We start from the raw sequence: 16,775 nt of genomic DNA, 5'->3' as shown, positions 1-16,775 counted from the left end.
TAGTCAAGGCTATGGTTTTTCCAATGGTCATGTATGGATGTGAGAGTTGGACTGTGAAGAAAGCTGAGCGCCAAAGAATTGATGCTTTTGAACTGTGGTGTTGGAGAAGACTCTTGAGAGTCCCTTGGACTGCAAGGAGATCCAACCAGTCCATTCTGAAGGAGATCAGTCCTGGGTGTTCTTTGTAAGGACTGGTGCTAAAGCTGAAACTCCAGTCCTTTGGCCACCTCATGCGAAGAGTTGTCTCATTGGAAAAGACTCTGATGCTGGGAGGGATTGGGGGCAAGAGGAGAAGGGGATGACAGAGGATGAGATGGCTGGATGGCATCACCGACTCCATGGACATGTGTTTGGGTAGACTCCAGGAATTGGTGATGGACAGAGAGGCCTGGCATGCTGTGATTCATGGGGTCGCAGAGTCGGACATGACTGAGCAACTGAACTGAACTGAACTGAATCTTTTTTGCTAGTTATAATTATGCTAAGCATACTTAAGAATTACCAAGCAGAGAGGCCTTAAAATACTTTCTTTATGCTGGCTTTCTCTGTAGATTGATGTATGGTACTGAGAATTCATAATATTTTGATGGTGGTAGCTCTGACCTAAGATTTTTGGATTAGGAGATACCTGTGTATCTTGTCACATTTAGGCATTGATTTATGGGAGGAGAAATGCAAAATTCTTTGTTTCCTCTCATTTTTTTCTTTGATGCCTAGTGGAAATTTGGATAATAAAATCAGCATTTCAAATTGATATTTGATGTGGATTTGGATGAATTAAAAAATGTTTGACATTACCTTGGACTTCCCTGGTGGCTCAGACGGTAAAGCGTCTGCCTACAGTGCGGGAGACCTGGGTTCAATCCTAGGGTGAGGAAGATCCTCTGGAGAAGGAAATGGCAACCCACTCCAGTACTCTTGCCTGGAAAATCGCATGGACAGAGGAGCCTAGTAGGCTACAGTCCATGGGGTTGCAAAGAGTTGGATGTGACCTAGCGACTTCACTTCACTTCACCTTGATGAAAGAGTAACTTCCATTTTAAATATATTTCATAGTGTTTACAGTAACTTTTTGGGACTACTGCTGTCTTCCTCTAGTACTAACTATTCTCCAGAAAACTCAGTAATACTGACTTTCTGTTTTTAATTCTGTACATAACTTGTCAATATATATAATAGTTTTCAGAATAGTTTTCTTTTTTAAACTAAATATATATAATTCAAATAATATTAGAAAGGGTTCATCATTTTTCAAATAATTTTTTTACAGTTAAAGTTTTTAAAGAAGTTTCTTAACTGTAGATTCATTTTGAAATTAAAGTACGATACAAAACTGTACTGTTTCAAAAGTTGTTACATTATCCTCAGAAACAATAGATTCTGTATTCTACATTCAGATTGATTTTTCTCTCTTGATGGAAATATTACTGATGTTTTGTACTGGGATCCCATTTTATCCCCAAAGTCCCCCACTAGTTTGATTCACTTTAATACTTCTTTTTCCATAAACTTGCCTTTCCCCCTCTTAATTGAAAGAATTTAGAATTTGAAATCATTTTCATTTTCTTACACCTTTAATTTTTAAAATCCTATCTGTAAATTAGGAACATAATAGTTTTTATCCCACTGGTGATTATAAGACTTAGTGGACATTAAGTATATATGGTGTTTTACCTGTTTCCTGGCTCATGTTAAGTGGTTAATAAATACTAGCTGCCATAATGGTCTGGCTTTCTGTTTCTAATGTTCACAGCTGGACTAGTTACATGCAGACCAGGTTTTCAGACAAATATGTCATTTCCCATTTGTTTTGGTACTTGATAAAAAAGACAGGGAAGATCTCGATTTGTATCAATAGAAAGACTGTTGAGTGAATTAAAACTTTGAGTCCGTGTTGATAGTGTAGACACACAGCTTAAATGATTGAACAATGTTTAGAAAAGTACATTCAGTCCAGTGTATTGAGGATATGGTATGTGTAATTAAATACAAATAAAAATTACCCTGCCTTAGTATGTTTTAGAAGCACTTGATACAGAGTAGGTATGCAGTGAATGGTATTCTGTTGTAAATTCAACCAGTTGTTATACCAGTGTAGCTCAATAAGGGCACTTTGGAAATTTAGGATGAGACTGTTCTCTGTCAAATGAGACTGTCCCTCAAATAGCAGAATACTTAGCATTCCTGGTCTCTCCCCGACTAAGTGATAGTAACACTGTCATTTGTAGCTCCTGACAACCAAAGGGTGCCCGTCTAGGATGTTGGTTGTACTACCCTGTGAGAATAAAAGGAGCAGTTTTTCCTTTTTATAAATTTGACGTTCATTATAGAAACTGGTTAAGCAGAAAGAAAAATTATCTGTCTCATTATCTATATTATAACGTGTATGTAATTCTAGACTTTCTCATATGGATATATGTTAATATTATATTTTTTGTTGCTGTTTTTACCACTAGTTTATTCTCTACATGCAGTTGTGCCCTGTTTTTTAAAAAAGTGTCTTTTATTATAAACACCTTTCTGTATCATTAAATGCTCTTTTAAAAGCTTATTTTAAATGATTGCAATACTATGCCATTATATTCCCACGCCATTATTTCTTTAACAAATCCCTTATTGATAGACATTTAATTTATTTTCCTATTTTTGCTCTTATAAATATTGTTGCTTTAAATATTACACACCTCTGTCTTTGCTCACTCTTCAATGATTATTTTCTTTAAAAAGTTCTTCAAGATGAAATTCCCACAGATTCCTAAAAATGGCCAATTAGTATAAACATTTTGAATGCAGTATATTAGATTTCAAACTATCATGGCTTTGCAAAGCATACTCTTAATACTAAAAGTTCTTAGAGAAATAAAATTCGTGTTCTTTGTGACCTATTATTTCTTTCAGCTTTCTGTATTAAAACCTTAATGAATTCATTAAAGGACTTATTTCAGAATAAGGAGCTCACAAAAACAATTTTAAATTTTGTTTCTTGTTTTCTTTATTAATGTTAGATATTTCGAAAGAGTATATGGAAGTTTCACAAATCTGCTTTTGTTTGATTTTTTTACTCAAATTAATAATTGAATTGATATACTCTTGTTAATGTGAGATTTGCTGTTTTCTAATGTTTGATTCATCTAGGTTTCATTCGGTGGTCATAAAGGGTGGTTAATATTCTGATGTGCTTTAAAAGTGGTATCTTCTAATGTGAGTGACCCTTGTAGCAGTTATTCCAGTGAATTGGAAATTCATTTGGGATATTTTAATAAATACATATTCAGTTCAATTCAGTCGCTCAGTCGCATCTGACTCTTTGCGACCCTATGAATTGCAGCACACCAGGCCTCCCTGTCCATCACCAACTCCCGCAGTTCACTCAAACCCACGTCCATCAAGTTGCCATCCAGCCATCTCATCCTCTGTCGTCCCCTTTTCCTCCTGCCCCCAATCCTTCACAGCATCAGAGTCTTTTCCAATGAGTCAACTCTTTGCATGAGGTGGCCAAAGGACTGGAGTTTCAGCTTTAGCATCATTCCTTCCAAAGAAATCCCAGGACTGATCTCCTTCAGAATGGACTGGTTGGATCTCTTTGCAGTCCAAGGGACTCTCAAGAGTCTTCTCCAACACCACAGTTCAAAAGCATCAATTCTTTGGCGCTCAGCCTTCTTCACAGTCCAACTCTCACATCCATAAATGACCACTAGAAAGACCATAGCCTTGACTAGACGAACCTTTGTTGGCAAAGTAATGTCTCTGCTTTTGAATATGCTATCTAGGTTGGTCATAACTTTCCTTCCAAGGACTAAGCGTCTTTTAATTTCATGGCTGCAATCACCATCTGCAGTGATTTTGGAGCCCAGAAAAATAAAGTCTGACACTGTTTCCACTGGTTCCCCATCTATTTCCCATGAAGTGATGGGACTGGATGCCATGATCTTCGTTTTCTGAATGTTGAGCTTTAAGCCAACTTTTTCACTCTCCACTTTCACCTTCATCGAGAGGGTTTTTAGTTCCTCTTCACTTTCTGCCATAAGGGTGGTGTCATCTGCATATCTGAGGTTATGGATATTTCTCCCGGCAATCTTGATTCCAGCTTGTGCTTCTTCCAGCCCGGCGTTTCTCATGAAATATAATAGATGTATTTCTTTGAAATGTTTTTGTCTCTTGCCCAGGCAACTTAGTCTGAGGTATTTGGCTTTGAGAACCGATGGACCTTATTTCTCCATTATAGTAAATAGGCAGAGTTTTAGAAACACTGGACGCTAAGCCCATCAATTAAAGTGAATTTTAAAGCCAATAAAAGTAGTTGCAGTGAATGAATTAGCCTTTAACAGTTTAATTTTGCCATCTGTTTATCTGATTAATGAGCATATTTTCTTTGACAGGCTTACTTGAAATTTATTGTAAACACTCAGTTTCACTGATGCATAAAGATTTTTGGCAGAGAAAGTTAAGTCCCTTTCAGTTTAGTTTGTCTTTTAGCAGCGCTTAAAATTTTTGTTTGCATTTGGTGAGCATACTCATGAGTATCTGTTTTTATCACTGGAGCCTGTTTGGTTTCCAGTCTCGTACTTCCTAAACAGAACCATCTAAGTCTCCTCTGACTTTATCTTCCTAGGCATGAATCACATGTTTGTTTACCTGGAATTTTAAAATATGGAAATTGTCATGAGTTAGCGTTTCTTTCATTTTTCTGGTACCTTTATTATGATTATCGATTTGTCACTCTTACTCTCATTGTTTCTCTGTGTGTAGACGCACGTTTTATATATTATTCTCATATAAAGTGTTGTTTTAAATTGGACTTAATAGTCTGAATGTTAATTTTGGTTTCTCTTTAAAGAATATATATATATTTTTTACTATTGAAGATATAAGATAAATCTCTGGTTTTATTCCTTAACACTATTTCTAGTTATATGCTTCTTCTCAGAAATATAAGTGAAATTAACATCTCAATGAATTTTTATGTTCAGGAACTTGATTTCCCTGATAATTGATTTCATTGATAATAAATGACACCATGATAATTTTTCTTGAAATGATTTTTTATGCAAGCAATACAAGTTATAAAAATCTCACCACATGCAGAAATATGTAGAATAAAAAATAATATCTGTGTCTAATTAAATCTCCAATTATTTACCCTTAAACTGTCCTGTCCCACCACTATAGTGTATCCTTGGTAGAAAAATTTTACACAGAACATCTCTCCACCTTAAAGAAAAGCCCTATTCTCATCCCAAGAATTGTTTCCTTTTAGTTTTGATGAGATTTTTCCATTGTATTCTTGACATAATCATTTGGTGAATTAACTCCTCTTACTTTGAAATAAACTTTATATGTGTTGGAGGTTAAGTAGTAACAGAAAATAGAATAGAAATATGCAGTGTTTTTGGAGTGGCAAAATAATATTTTGATCTGTCTTCTGTTGCTCATGTTTTAGAATAAGAGATTAAAAGAATTATCCCCAAATAATACAATATAATCTTTGATCCAAAAATTATTCTTAAATCTCTTTCTTTTTTTGCTCCCCAGAAGAGAAGCCAAAACCAGATCCAGTGTTAAAGACTCCTTCCCCAGTCCTTAGGCTAGCCCTCAGTGGAGAGAAGAAAGAACAAGCAGGCCCGACGTCTGAGATTACTGCAGTAGAGTCCATACCAGAGCTTCCTCTGCCTCCATCCCCTACTGCTATTTCTCCACTTGCTCGAAGTACAATTACTTCTCCCACCTCTGTTGCTCTTAGTAGCCAACCAATATTCACCACTGCAATTGATGACAGATGTGAACTCTCTTCCTCAAAAGAAGACACAATTCCTATTCCCAGCCCCTCATCTTGCACAGAAGCATCAGATCCTTTACCAACAGATGAAATTGATGATGATATATGCAAGAAATCTTGTAGTGTAGCACCAAATGATATTCCACTGATTTCTAGTACTAACCTAATTAATGAAATGAATGGAGTTAATGAAAAATTACCAGCCACAGAAAGCATTGTGGAAATAGTAAAACAGGAGGTGTTACCGCTGACTCTTGACTTGGAGATTTTGGAAAATCCCCCTGAAGAAATCAAAGTGGAGTGTGTCCCAACTCCCATCACCCCTTCGATAGTTCCCTCCTCTTCTCCGTCTCCTCCAGCTCCTCCAGCTTCTCCTCCTCCCACACCAGTTATCGTTCCTGCTGCTGCCACCAGTGTTAACACTGGTCGTGGTTCCACCGGAGTCCAGAGAGCCTTCGAAGAGGGCGAGAACATAAGAACTTGCCTTAGTGAAGATGCAAAAGAGATTCAGAACAAAGTAGAGGTAGAAGCAGATGGGCAAACAGAAGAGATTGTGGATTCTCAGAACTTAAGTTTAAGAAAGAGCCCAGTCCCAGGTAAGTCATTCTGTTATTAATTGTATTATGCTTGGTGAACATGAAAACGCAGCAGTATTTGAGTTATTTTTTAATTGGCTACTTTCCTTGACTTCCAGAAACACCAAATGAATGCTGAAATTCCTAGTCTGATTTCTTCCGTGGTGTGTTTATGTTTTAGTGCATCCAGCAAAGAGTTACTCCATTGTCTAAAAATGCAAATGAAATATCAAATATACAAAATGCCTCCAAGGTATATGTCACTGTACATGTGTTTTTTGTTTTTGCCTCGTTCATAACAATCATTTCCTCTGGGGTTAATTTTGTTGCTTTGGGGATGGAAACCAGTCAAACCCAGCGTGGTCTGTAGTCCCAAATCTTGTCTTCTCAGAATTTTAAAACCTAGTCAATCCTTAACTTAAAAGAAGTCCTCTGTACAATATCTCTTCTTTAATCTTGCTTAAGGAAAAGAGCAATCAGAATGTCAAAGGTTTATTACTAGTTCTGGAACATAAATGTACCCTTTCTGTCTCACAAATAAGTATAATGCTCTTCCATTTTTTCTTTTTAAAGTTTCATTTCCTGTAATATTAATTTATTATTACTTAATATCATTAGTATGACCAAAGTATTACATACTTCTGAATTCAGAATTATTTCTTTTTAATGTAGCATCACCTAGAATTGTGGATCTAACCATTAGGTTTTTATAATATTGATCAAAAGTTATCTGAGGTTTATCAACTATTCTTGATTCAGTAGCCGTTAAGAATATGGCTTTTAACGAGTCAGCATAGCCTGTCTTCTAGACATTGCTCTGTATTGTATAATTTGCTCTTTGTGTACCTGTCAAGTTGCTCAGTTTGACAAATGAGTGCTCTGCCTGCGATCTAGATATGTACTGGGGATGTTTTAGTCACCTACATCCCTGTTGTTTATTACCTATTCTGACCTGTCTAGTAGGAAATTTGGCAAGTCAAGTTTAAGATGTGGCTCTCCCACCCAACTCAGTTCTCAAGGTGATTCCCTCATGAAAGTCTGTGAGAGGGGTCTGGTTCCTTGAAATTGCAGAACATCTAGTTCCACGGTGAACCGGAACACGAAAACAAACAGTGCCAGGCAGCTGGGACTGGGAGAAATTTATCATAAATGTTTATAAATCACCTGTTTCCTCAATAGACTGGCCTCTGTAACCATCAGTACTCAGAGTGCCGTCACTGTTGTAGGAACCTTCTTCCTTGGTAGGGCAATGATGTAGGCAGGGCTTTTTCATTACTCTTTGAAAAAAACAGTCTTATTTTTGGTGTGGCTGCAGGTGAGTGCCCCTCCAAAGAACATTTGTTTGTTCGAGAATAGTAATTTGTTTGACCCTTGATTTTTTTCCCCTTCGTTTACCAACCTGTGAGTTGTTTTTCAACAACTAGTGATATGGTAGTTCCAAAAATAGGAGAGGCTATTGAAGACAAATGCTTTAAAACATCCAAACAAACAATAGAAAGGAAAAGCAGGCATAGAGAATGCAAGTCAAAGATACAAACTGTATCTCAGAACTGAAATTAAGTGTAAAGCAGAATTCTACATTGATGTCCTACTTAACACTCATCCCTGATAATCATTCATTCTTTTAAGCAATTCGTCACTTAAGTGGCCTGGTATTATAAGACAGCTCCCCTGGATAAATGGACAAACAGAATTTAGGGCTAAGTAATCTTTATACCATGGTATAATTTTTTTCCAAAATGCAGATTGCTTTTGGAATTAGTAATATTAGTCACGAGCACCTTTGCTCAGCTGTAAAGCAGAAGATAACAAAAAGAGAAAAACCATCTTTTGTATGATTAGGGACAAGGTAGATGTTGGTGATGTCAGGAAGTAAAGTGTCTTGGCATTTTTCTAGTTTCATGATATTTCTTAACCTATAAATGTATTTTGGAGGAACTAGAAGTTCAAAGTTTCCATTTTATATCTTATACTCTTCAAAATCCAAAGTAAATGAACCTTAAGAAACCATGTACCTCTAGCATTTTTTTTAAATTGTAGTGCTTACCAAAAACATTCCTGAGTCTCTCATTTCAGTATTAATATTTGTTAATGTTATTGCTACGAAAGTTAACAGTGAAAATTAACTCATCATTCTTTTTATCCACCTCAAATTGTCATATGCTTAATGACTACAGTCTTTTTTGCACTTACTCATTTAGTTTACTTCATTTATTTTGAGAGGTTATTAAAACCATAATACTTTGGCTCAGTATCAGCCTTTTGTTGTTGACTTTTGAAAATAGCTCTTATCTCTGCCTGAGGATGAGCACTTTAAAGCAGATTCAGAAACCAGTTGCTTTTGACAGGTGTGATGCATCGAAGTATATAGTAGTTGGTATAGAGGTACTTGTTTTAAAGCAGTAAAGTCAGACATAAGGGGTGTGGCCCATTACTTCTGAAGGGAAACATTTTTTGCAACTATTTAGGTTGACTGGCACAAATTGCAGCAATTCTGGATACTTGGGGTTGCAGAGAAAGCCCTATAAAATGAGAGTTGTTTGTACCTTCAGGGTATGCTGAGAAGCCTCAGAGATGGGGGAGACATTTGATTACCTGATCTGTACTATCACTTCAACAGTTAAACGTGAAAAAAATACGTATTTAACTGATTTAAGTCTTAGGAATTTTTATTATGGGTTTTATTATACTTGGTGAGAGAAGAAGAGAGAATTTCAGAATTTGTGCAAAAACGTTCCCCACTTACCCATTCAGGAATTCATTTTGTGCAGTTTCAGGAGTATTGTACTGTACAACATGCATGCTGTATAACATGAGTTTTTTCACTCTTAAAAACAATAGTGATTTTTTTCTTCTACTTTTCTTGTTTCTACTTGATATAAAACTATTATTTGAAATTCTTTTGGCAGAAGGTGGTGTCTGATCTGTCTTCTGGCTTTGTTCATGCTGTGTTACTTCTTGGCATATTTTATAAATTTGTTTTATGAATTTATCTTCAGCTAAACTTTGCTGGTTTGTGTATATTGAAGGCAGGTCCTCCCAAAGCAGATTTTTGTTTGTTTATTACTGCATGTCTTGGGGAGAGCATTAACTGGTATGTAATCTGAGTTTTGTCCTAAAACAACCTTCATACCACAATGTAAATGCATTCCCTGTGTATACTAATGTTTAGGATAATGGAATCTCTGCCACCTAGTTGAAACAAAACTTCTTTCTTTGTCATCACTCTGGGTTGGTTCACTGGTTTATTTTGGTCTCTGTTCTAGCATTCTTTTCACTCTGTTAGAGAAGTATCAGGGCTTTTTATGAGAATTCCAGTTCCAAGTCCCTGCTTTGTAGAGATCCAAGCTCTTGTTTCTCTCATGTGGGTGTTTAGATATAAACTTTTTTATAGACACATACATGGCAAAATAGGAAGTCAAGAGATACCTGGAGTAACAGGCATGTTTGCCCTTCAAGTACAAAATGAAGCAGGACGAAGGATAACAGAACTTGCCAAGAGAACACACTGGTCATAGAAAACACCATCTTCCAACAACTCTATACATGGACATCACCAGATGGTCAACACCAAAAGAGATTGATTATATTATTTGCAGCCAGAGGTGGAGAAGCTCTATACAGTCAGCAAGAATAAGACCCGGAGCTGACTGTGGCTTATATCATGAACTGCTTATTGCAAAATTCTGACTTAAATTGACGAAAGTAGGGAAAACCACACTAGACCATTCAGGTATGACGTAAATCAAATCCCTTATGATTATACAGTGGAAGTGACAAACAGATTCAAGGGGTTAGATCTGATAGACAGTGCCTGAAGAACTATGGACAGAGGTTTCTAACATTGTACAGGAGGCAGTGATGAAAATTACCCCCAAGAAAAGAAATGCAAAAAGGCAAAATGGTTGTCTAAGGAAGCCTTACAAATAGGTGAGAAAAGAAGAGAAGCAAAAGGCAAAGGAGAAAAGGAAAGATATACCCAATTGAATGCAGAGTTCCAAAGAATATCAAGGAGAGATGACAGCCTTCCTAAGTGATCAGTGCAAAGAAATAGAGGAAAACAATAGAATGGGAAAGACTAGAGATCTCTTCAAGAAAATGAGAAATACCAAGGGAGCATTTCTTGCAAAAATGGGCACAATAAAGGACAAAAACGGTATGGACCCAACAGAAGCAGAAGATACTAAGAAGAGGTGGCAAGAATACACAGAAGAACTATACAAAAAAGATCTTAATGACCCAGATAACCATGATGGTGTGAATACTCACCTAGAGCCAGACATCCTGGAGTGTGAAGTCAAGTGGGCCTTATCACTGCGAACAAACCTAGAAAATTTGATGGAATTACAGCTGAGCCATATCAGACCCTCAAAGTTGATGCTGTGAAAGTGCTGCACTCAGTATGCCAGCAAACGTGGAAAACTCAGCAGTGGCCACAGAACTGGAAAAGGTCAGTTTTCATTCCAGCCCCAAAGAAAGAAAGTGCCAAAGAATGTGCAAACTACTGCACAGTTGCACTCATCTCACATGCTAGCAAAGTAATGCTCAAAATTCTCCCAAGCTAAACTCCCAACAGTATGTGAACCAAGAACTTGCAGATATTCAAGATGGATTTAGAAAAGGCAGAGGAACCAGAGGTCAGATTGCCAACATCTGTTGGATCATAGAAAAAGCAAGAGAGTTCCAGAAAAACATCTACTTCTGCTTCATTGAATGCACTGAAGCCTTTGACTCTGTGGATCACAACAAACTGTAGAAAAAATTTAAAGAGATAGGAATATCAAACCATCTCACCTGCCTCCTAAGAAACCTGTTAGCAGGTCAAGAAGCAACAGTTAGAGCCGCACATAAAACAAAGGACCGGTTCTATGTTAGAATTGAGTACATCACGGCTGTATATTGTCACCCTCCTTATTTAACTTATATGATGAGTATATCATGTGAAATGCTGGGCTGGATGAAGCACAAGCTGGAATCAACATTGCCAGGAGAGATACCAATAACCTCAGATACGCAGATGACACCACACTTATGTCAGAAAGCAAAGAGGAACTAAAGAGCCTCTTTATGAAAGTGAAAGAGAAGAGTGAAAAGGCTGGCTTAAAACTCAACGTTCAAAAAATGAAGATCATGGCATCCGGTCCCATCACTTCCTGGCAAATAGATGGGTTAACAATGGAAACAGTGACAGACTTTATTTTCTTGGGCTCCAAAATCACTGCAGATGATGACTGCAGACGCTTGCTCCTTGGAAGAAAAGTTATGGCTAACCTAGACATCATGTTGAAAAGCAGACACATTACCTTGCTGACAAAGGTCTGTATAGTCAAAGCTGTGGTTTTTCCAGTAGTCGTGTATGCATGTAAGAGCTGAACCGTGAAGAAGGCTGCACTGTGGTGCTGGAGAAGACTCTCAGGAGTTCCTTGGACAGCAAGGAGATCTGGTTGGTTGATTGATTGATTGATCAAATCAGTCAATCCTAAACGAAATCATTCCTGAATATTCATTGGAAGGACTGATGCTGAAGCTGAAGTTCCAGTACTTTGGCCACCTGATGAGAAGAGCTGACTCATTGGAAAAGACCCTGATGCTGGGAAAGATTGAGGACAGGAGGAGAAGGGGGCGACAGAAGATAAGGTGGTTGGATGATATCATTGACTCGATAGACATGAGTTTGAGCAAACTCTGGGAGTTGGGGATGGACATGGAAGCCTAGCGTGCTACAGTCCGTGGGGTTGCAAAGAGTTGGACATGATTTAGTGACTGAACAACAACACAGCATGCCATATACCCAGTATTGTAGCAATTGCAGAGGTAGCAGCAACTGACCTTGTTTATGTGGCTTCCAAGAGTTGGCCTTACATTCATTTAGGCTCAGCTAAGGTTGAACGATGGTTTCCAGTTTCTGTAGGTTGAAGATGAGAGATTTATTTCTCAAATGGAAATATGATTGTATGTTTTAAGAGATGTTAATAAAATTCTGATTCACAGAGCCAATCACTTTGCTCTTCTCACTTTAGTAAGCAGATAATAAAAGAAAGTCTTTCAGTTTGTGTAAACTAATCTGAAAAAGACTTATTTTAAAAACCATAGCCTGAAGGTCTGCATCAGTAATAAGAAATTTGAAATTTATTCTTGCCTTTGTTTGACTTAAACTTTCTAAGAAGTATTTGAAATTATTCCTGGAATATTTAGTTACTGGGGCTGAAAATAGATCCCCAGTGGTTTGAGAGTCCGACAAGTGCAGTCCTTCCTATAATGTGTACCCATCTAACCTAACTTCTCACTCTCCTCTAGAGAAATACCTTCTGAACCTTGTGAACAGACCTTCTTACACGTTCCCTACTTCATTGTCGTTTATCAACTCCAGTAGAGCAACTGTGAAAGTAAGGACTGTTTGCTCCCTTTTCTAGAGGCTTGAGTCTGAGTGATCCTTAGGCTTAAGTAAATGGAAATGACTGGATTTCGCCACCTTGTTCATCAAAATATTTTCAACAAAGCTGCCTGAAAAGTACATTTCTCCTGTCGTTCCTGTGTTCCTGTTGCCTTCCACAGTGAAATTTAAGCACTCTCTGGAGACCGCTGGCACTGGGTTAAATTCTGTCTATATTCATATGCTATGGAATGAGCCCAGACACCTACCTGATGGTAGAGCTTATCCACAGACTCATGTGCCAAGTCTGTCTGGCAAGCGTTGTGCACAGGTCCTCTTTGCCTCTTCAAATGGTATACCATTCCCCACTATTTACAAAAGTTCATTTCTTTGCAACATGAGCCTTGAAGTTTCATTCTTTGGTTATTAATTAACTTCTCATATGTATCTCCGTGAACAGACATAGATTCTTTGTTCTAAATTCAGCCCACTTTCCCCCAGACTTAGAAATTAATCTACTTCGAAAAGAAACCATTGTTCTCAACTGGCTTTTAGACAGGGTAGTCCAGACAGTTTAGAGGACTGTTGTTCTCTTTCAGCAAGCCTGGTTGTGCTGAAAGCTTTCTCTTTCTGCAGTATGCATCTTCACCTTGCACATAGTAGTCTTGACAAGGAAATGTTCACTACTAACAGAAAAAATGTGCAAAATGCATTTCCTTAAATATGTGTTTTTTCTCCACTTTTCTATTGCTGTATTATTAGTACTTGGTAATTTTGTTGCAGTCATAATGAAGTCATCTTTTCATGTTTATAAGACCTTTTCTTAGGTATCGCAAACATTAATCTTATGATTTAAAGTTCTTTATGAGATATAATTATTCTCACTTGGCTATTAACAAAAATAAGCCATGGAAGTAAATTGGGTTTTTCAGGGTCACAAGAAGAGTTACAACCCAAGCCTTCTTTCATGTCACATGTCTATTGTTTTTCTAACATGCTGTTTGCGTTGTTATAAGGTTTTTTTAACCTTTTCAGGATTTAGGGAGTTACATTTATGCATGTTTAAAAGGAGTTGCGAAAGCCCACTTGTGTCAGCCACAACTAGTTAATGAGAGTCTACTAATTTATACATTGTTCTGGGCGCTTGAGATTCATCACTGAAGAATTCAGTGATCCCTGCCCTAGTTGTAATATATTAGAAAGTTTTAAGTAGTCTATATTCTGTCTGTATTCATGTGCTATGTGAATATGAATTCTTTTCCCTGCTGGAAAAAGAAATGCTGGAAGGCCATCAGGTAATAACAGTTAAAGTGAAAGTGTTAGTCACTCAGTCGTGTCTGACTCTTAGTGATCCCATGGACTATAGCCCACCAGGCTCCTCTGTCCATGGAATTCTCCAGGCAGGAATGCTGGAGTAGGTAGCCATTGCCTTCTCCAGGGGATCTCCCCAACCCAGGGATTGAACCCGGGTCTCCTGCACTGCAGGCAGTTTCTTTACTGTCTGAGCCATCAGGGAAGCCCTAATAATGATAACATTTAAATAATATGATTAAAGTTTTATTCCTCTATAGAAAATGAAATTTGAGCAAAGATGGAAGAGGAAGAATAATCTATACTCTTAACCAAATTCTGTGATTTTTCGTGTCCACTTTTCCTTTAGAGAACAGTATTTTACTTTGTCTTCTTTCTTAAATTTCGGTAGGCAGAGCACTGTGGGCAGGATTACCTGCTGTGAATGTAAGTGCCTGTGGAAGCACATGCTGCCCACCACCAGCCACTCCTCTTACAATCCCCCTGTTGTAAACCCTGTAATCAACCCAGCCTTCCTCACACTCAGCAGATGACTTTGTTTCTGTCTTCTGTTTAGAAAACTGAGTGCCCGGTGTATACCTTTTTGTGCCTTCTGTTGGAGCTGCAACCTGTCTCTATCCACACTTTCATACAAATTTACTACCTTCCCTTTTCAGTGTCCAGATTTCTTTCTTATTGTAAATATGCTGAATTCTTTCTCAGACCATAAACACACCCTCACTCCTATACATCCATTTGCTGCTGCTAAGTCACTTCAGTCGTGTCCGACTCTGTGCGACCCCATAGACGGCAACCCACCAGGCTCTCCCCATCCCAGGGATTTTCCAGGCAAGAACACTGGAGTGGGTTGCCATTTCCTTCTCCAATGCATGAAAGTGAAAAGTGAAAGTGAAGTCGCGCAGTCATGTCCAACTCTTAGCGACCCCATGGACTGCAGCCTACCAGGCTCCTCTGTCCGTGGGATCTTCCAGGCAAGAGTACTGGAGTGGGGTGCCATCGCCTTCTCTGACACGTCCATTTCGTTATGACTTAAAATCATGTTTCATCTTACCCAGTCTTCTCAAGAATAGTCTACCATTTCTGATTTTACTCTGTTCACTGTTACTAATGTAGTCTAATTTATGCTCCCAATATGCTATAATATTGGTCGTTTTACCACTTTTAATACTATTGCATTCTCTTCTTTTTTAATTTATTTATTGTAATTTATATGCAATAAAATTCACTTTTTAACATTAATTTCTGTAAATTTAGACAGACATGTAAAGTCATGTAATCACCACCAGTTAAAATACACAAGTTTCACCACCCCCAAAAGTTCCCTCATATTTCAGTTATATTCTGCTGATATGATTCAACACATTCTTCATGGGTAATTTCATCTAATGGTAGATGGCTCCAGTGGTATGTGTTATTGAATTTTTTTTATCTCCATTCCAACCTCTCTTCTTAGTTTCCGTCTTACATTCCAATTGCCTGCCAAATATCTCCACTTGGAAATCCCATAGTCGTCATATTCAGTACCAAAGTAATCATCAGTTAATCACACCCAGTCTCTTTATTTTATGTCAGTGGCACTGGCTTTAATTAAGCTAAAATCCTTAATGTAAATTCCCTGTTGACAGATTTCCTCCTTGAGTCATTCTTTTATCATGTATGGTCATTTAACAAGAGTCTCTCATTTTACCTGATATGGGTGTTGAATTTGTCCCCTCCACTCCATTTTCTCCTGCCTTAGACCTGCACTTCTGCATGAATACCTCTCATTTCTGTGGCTCCAGCGTTGGCCCTTCAAGTTCATTCTCCACCAAGTAGTTCTGTCTTTAAAGGAGAGATGTGGTCTTGCATTTCTGCTTACACCCTTCAGAGGGCCTGGGGAATGTTCACCCTCACGATAAACACTACGCTGCTCACTTTTGACTGTAATGTCTTCTTGTTATATTTTGTTGTAGCACCAGTTCTCTCAGTATATATCCATAAGATCTGAATGTGACTTTTCATGTATTTGATTAGTCCAGACACCAGCTGTAAAGTGTAGTGGTGAAGATCAAAGCAACAGAGTCAGATCTCCTGAATCTTGTCCTTTTCCCTTGTCTATCTCTGTGACCTTGAGATTCTTAACTCTGAATTGATTTTCTCTGGAAAATGAAGATAATAATAGTATTTACTTCATAAATGTGTAGTGACAGTGAAATATGCTATATATATAAAGCACTTAGCGTAGTGTCTAGCACATATTAAGGATTCTATAATAATGTTAAATATTATTAATATTAGTATTTTCAACTAGCATGACAGGCCCAAATGTTCTCTTTCAGCAAATGAGTGTCATGATTCCCTTAGGAATTTATGTTCCAGAGGAGAGAAGCTCTTGAATAGGATGGCATCTGAAAAGTTCTTAATTAAATTCTGGGCTTGAGATGGTAGAAAATCCTTAGAATAGTTCCTGTATGCACACATATAACTTTGATTAAAGGATTTGTACTATTCAGTTCTGTTCAGTCGCTCAGTCGTGTCCGACTCTTTGCGACCCCATGAATCCCAGCACTCCAGGCCTCCCTGTCCATCACCAGCTCCCGGAGGTCACTCAGACTCACGTCCATCGAGTCAGTGATGCCATCCAGCCATCTCATCCTCTGTCATCCCCTTCTCCTCCTGCCCCCAATCCCTCCCAGCCTCAGAGTCTTTTCCAATGAGTCAACTCTTCGCATGAGGTGGCCAAAGGACTGGAGTTTCAGCT

At 37.9% G+C, this 16,775-nt stretch overlaps 1 protein-coding gene across 7 annotated transcripts in view; it reads left to right on the top strand.

Annotated features, from left to right (window-relative positions):
* The window catches only part of EIF4G3 (eukaryotic translation initiation factor 4 gamma, 3), a 291,147-nt gene that overhangs the window by 153,982 nt on the left and 120,390 nt on the right, over window positions 1-16,775 (top strand). For all 7 annotated transcript variants that reach the window (XM_010829978.1, XM_010829973.1, XM_010829974.1 and 4 more), the window contains one exon: window positions 5,533-6,372. In XM_010829978.1, the coding sequence (XP_010828280.1) occupies window positions 5,533-6,372 (840 nt within the window). The remainder of the gene's footprint in view (window positions 1-5,532; window positions 6,373-16,775) is intronic.

Source organism: Bison bison, unplaced genomic scaffold (assembly GCF_000754665.1).
Source record: "Bison bison bison isolate TAMUID 2011002044 unplaced genomic scaffold, Bison_UMD1.0 scf7180017864516, whole genome shotgun sequence".
NCBI classification, from domain to species: domain Eukaryota; kingdom Metazoa; phylum Chordata; class Mammalia; order Artiodactyla; family Bovidae; genus Bison; species Bison bison.
The sequence above is the reverse complement of the archived record's forward strand: the minus strand, read 5'-3'. Positions and strand labels throughout refer to the sequence as shown.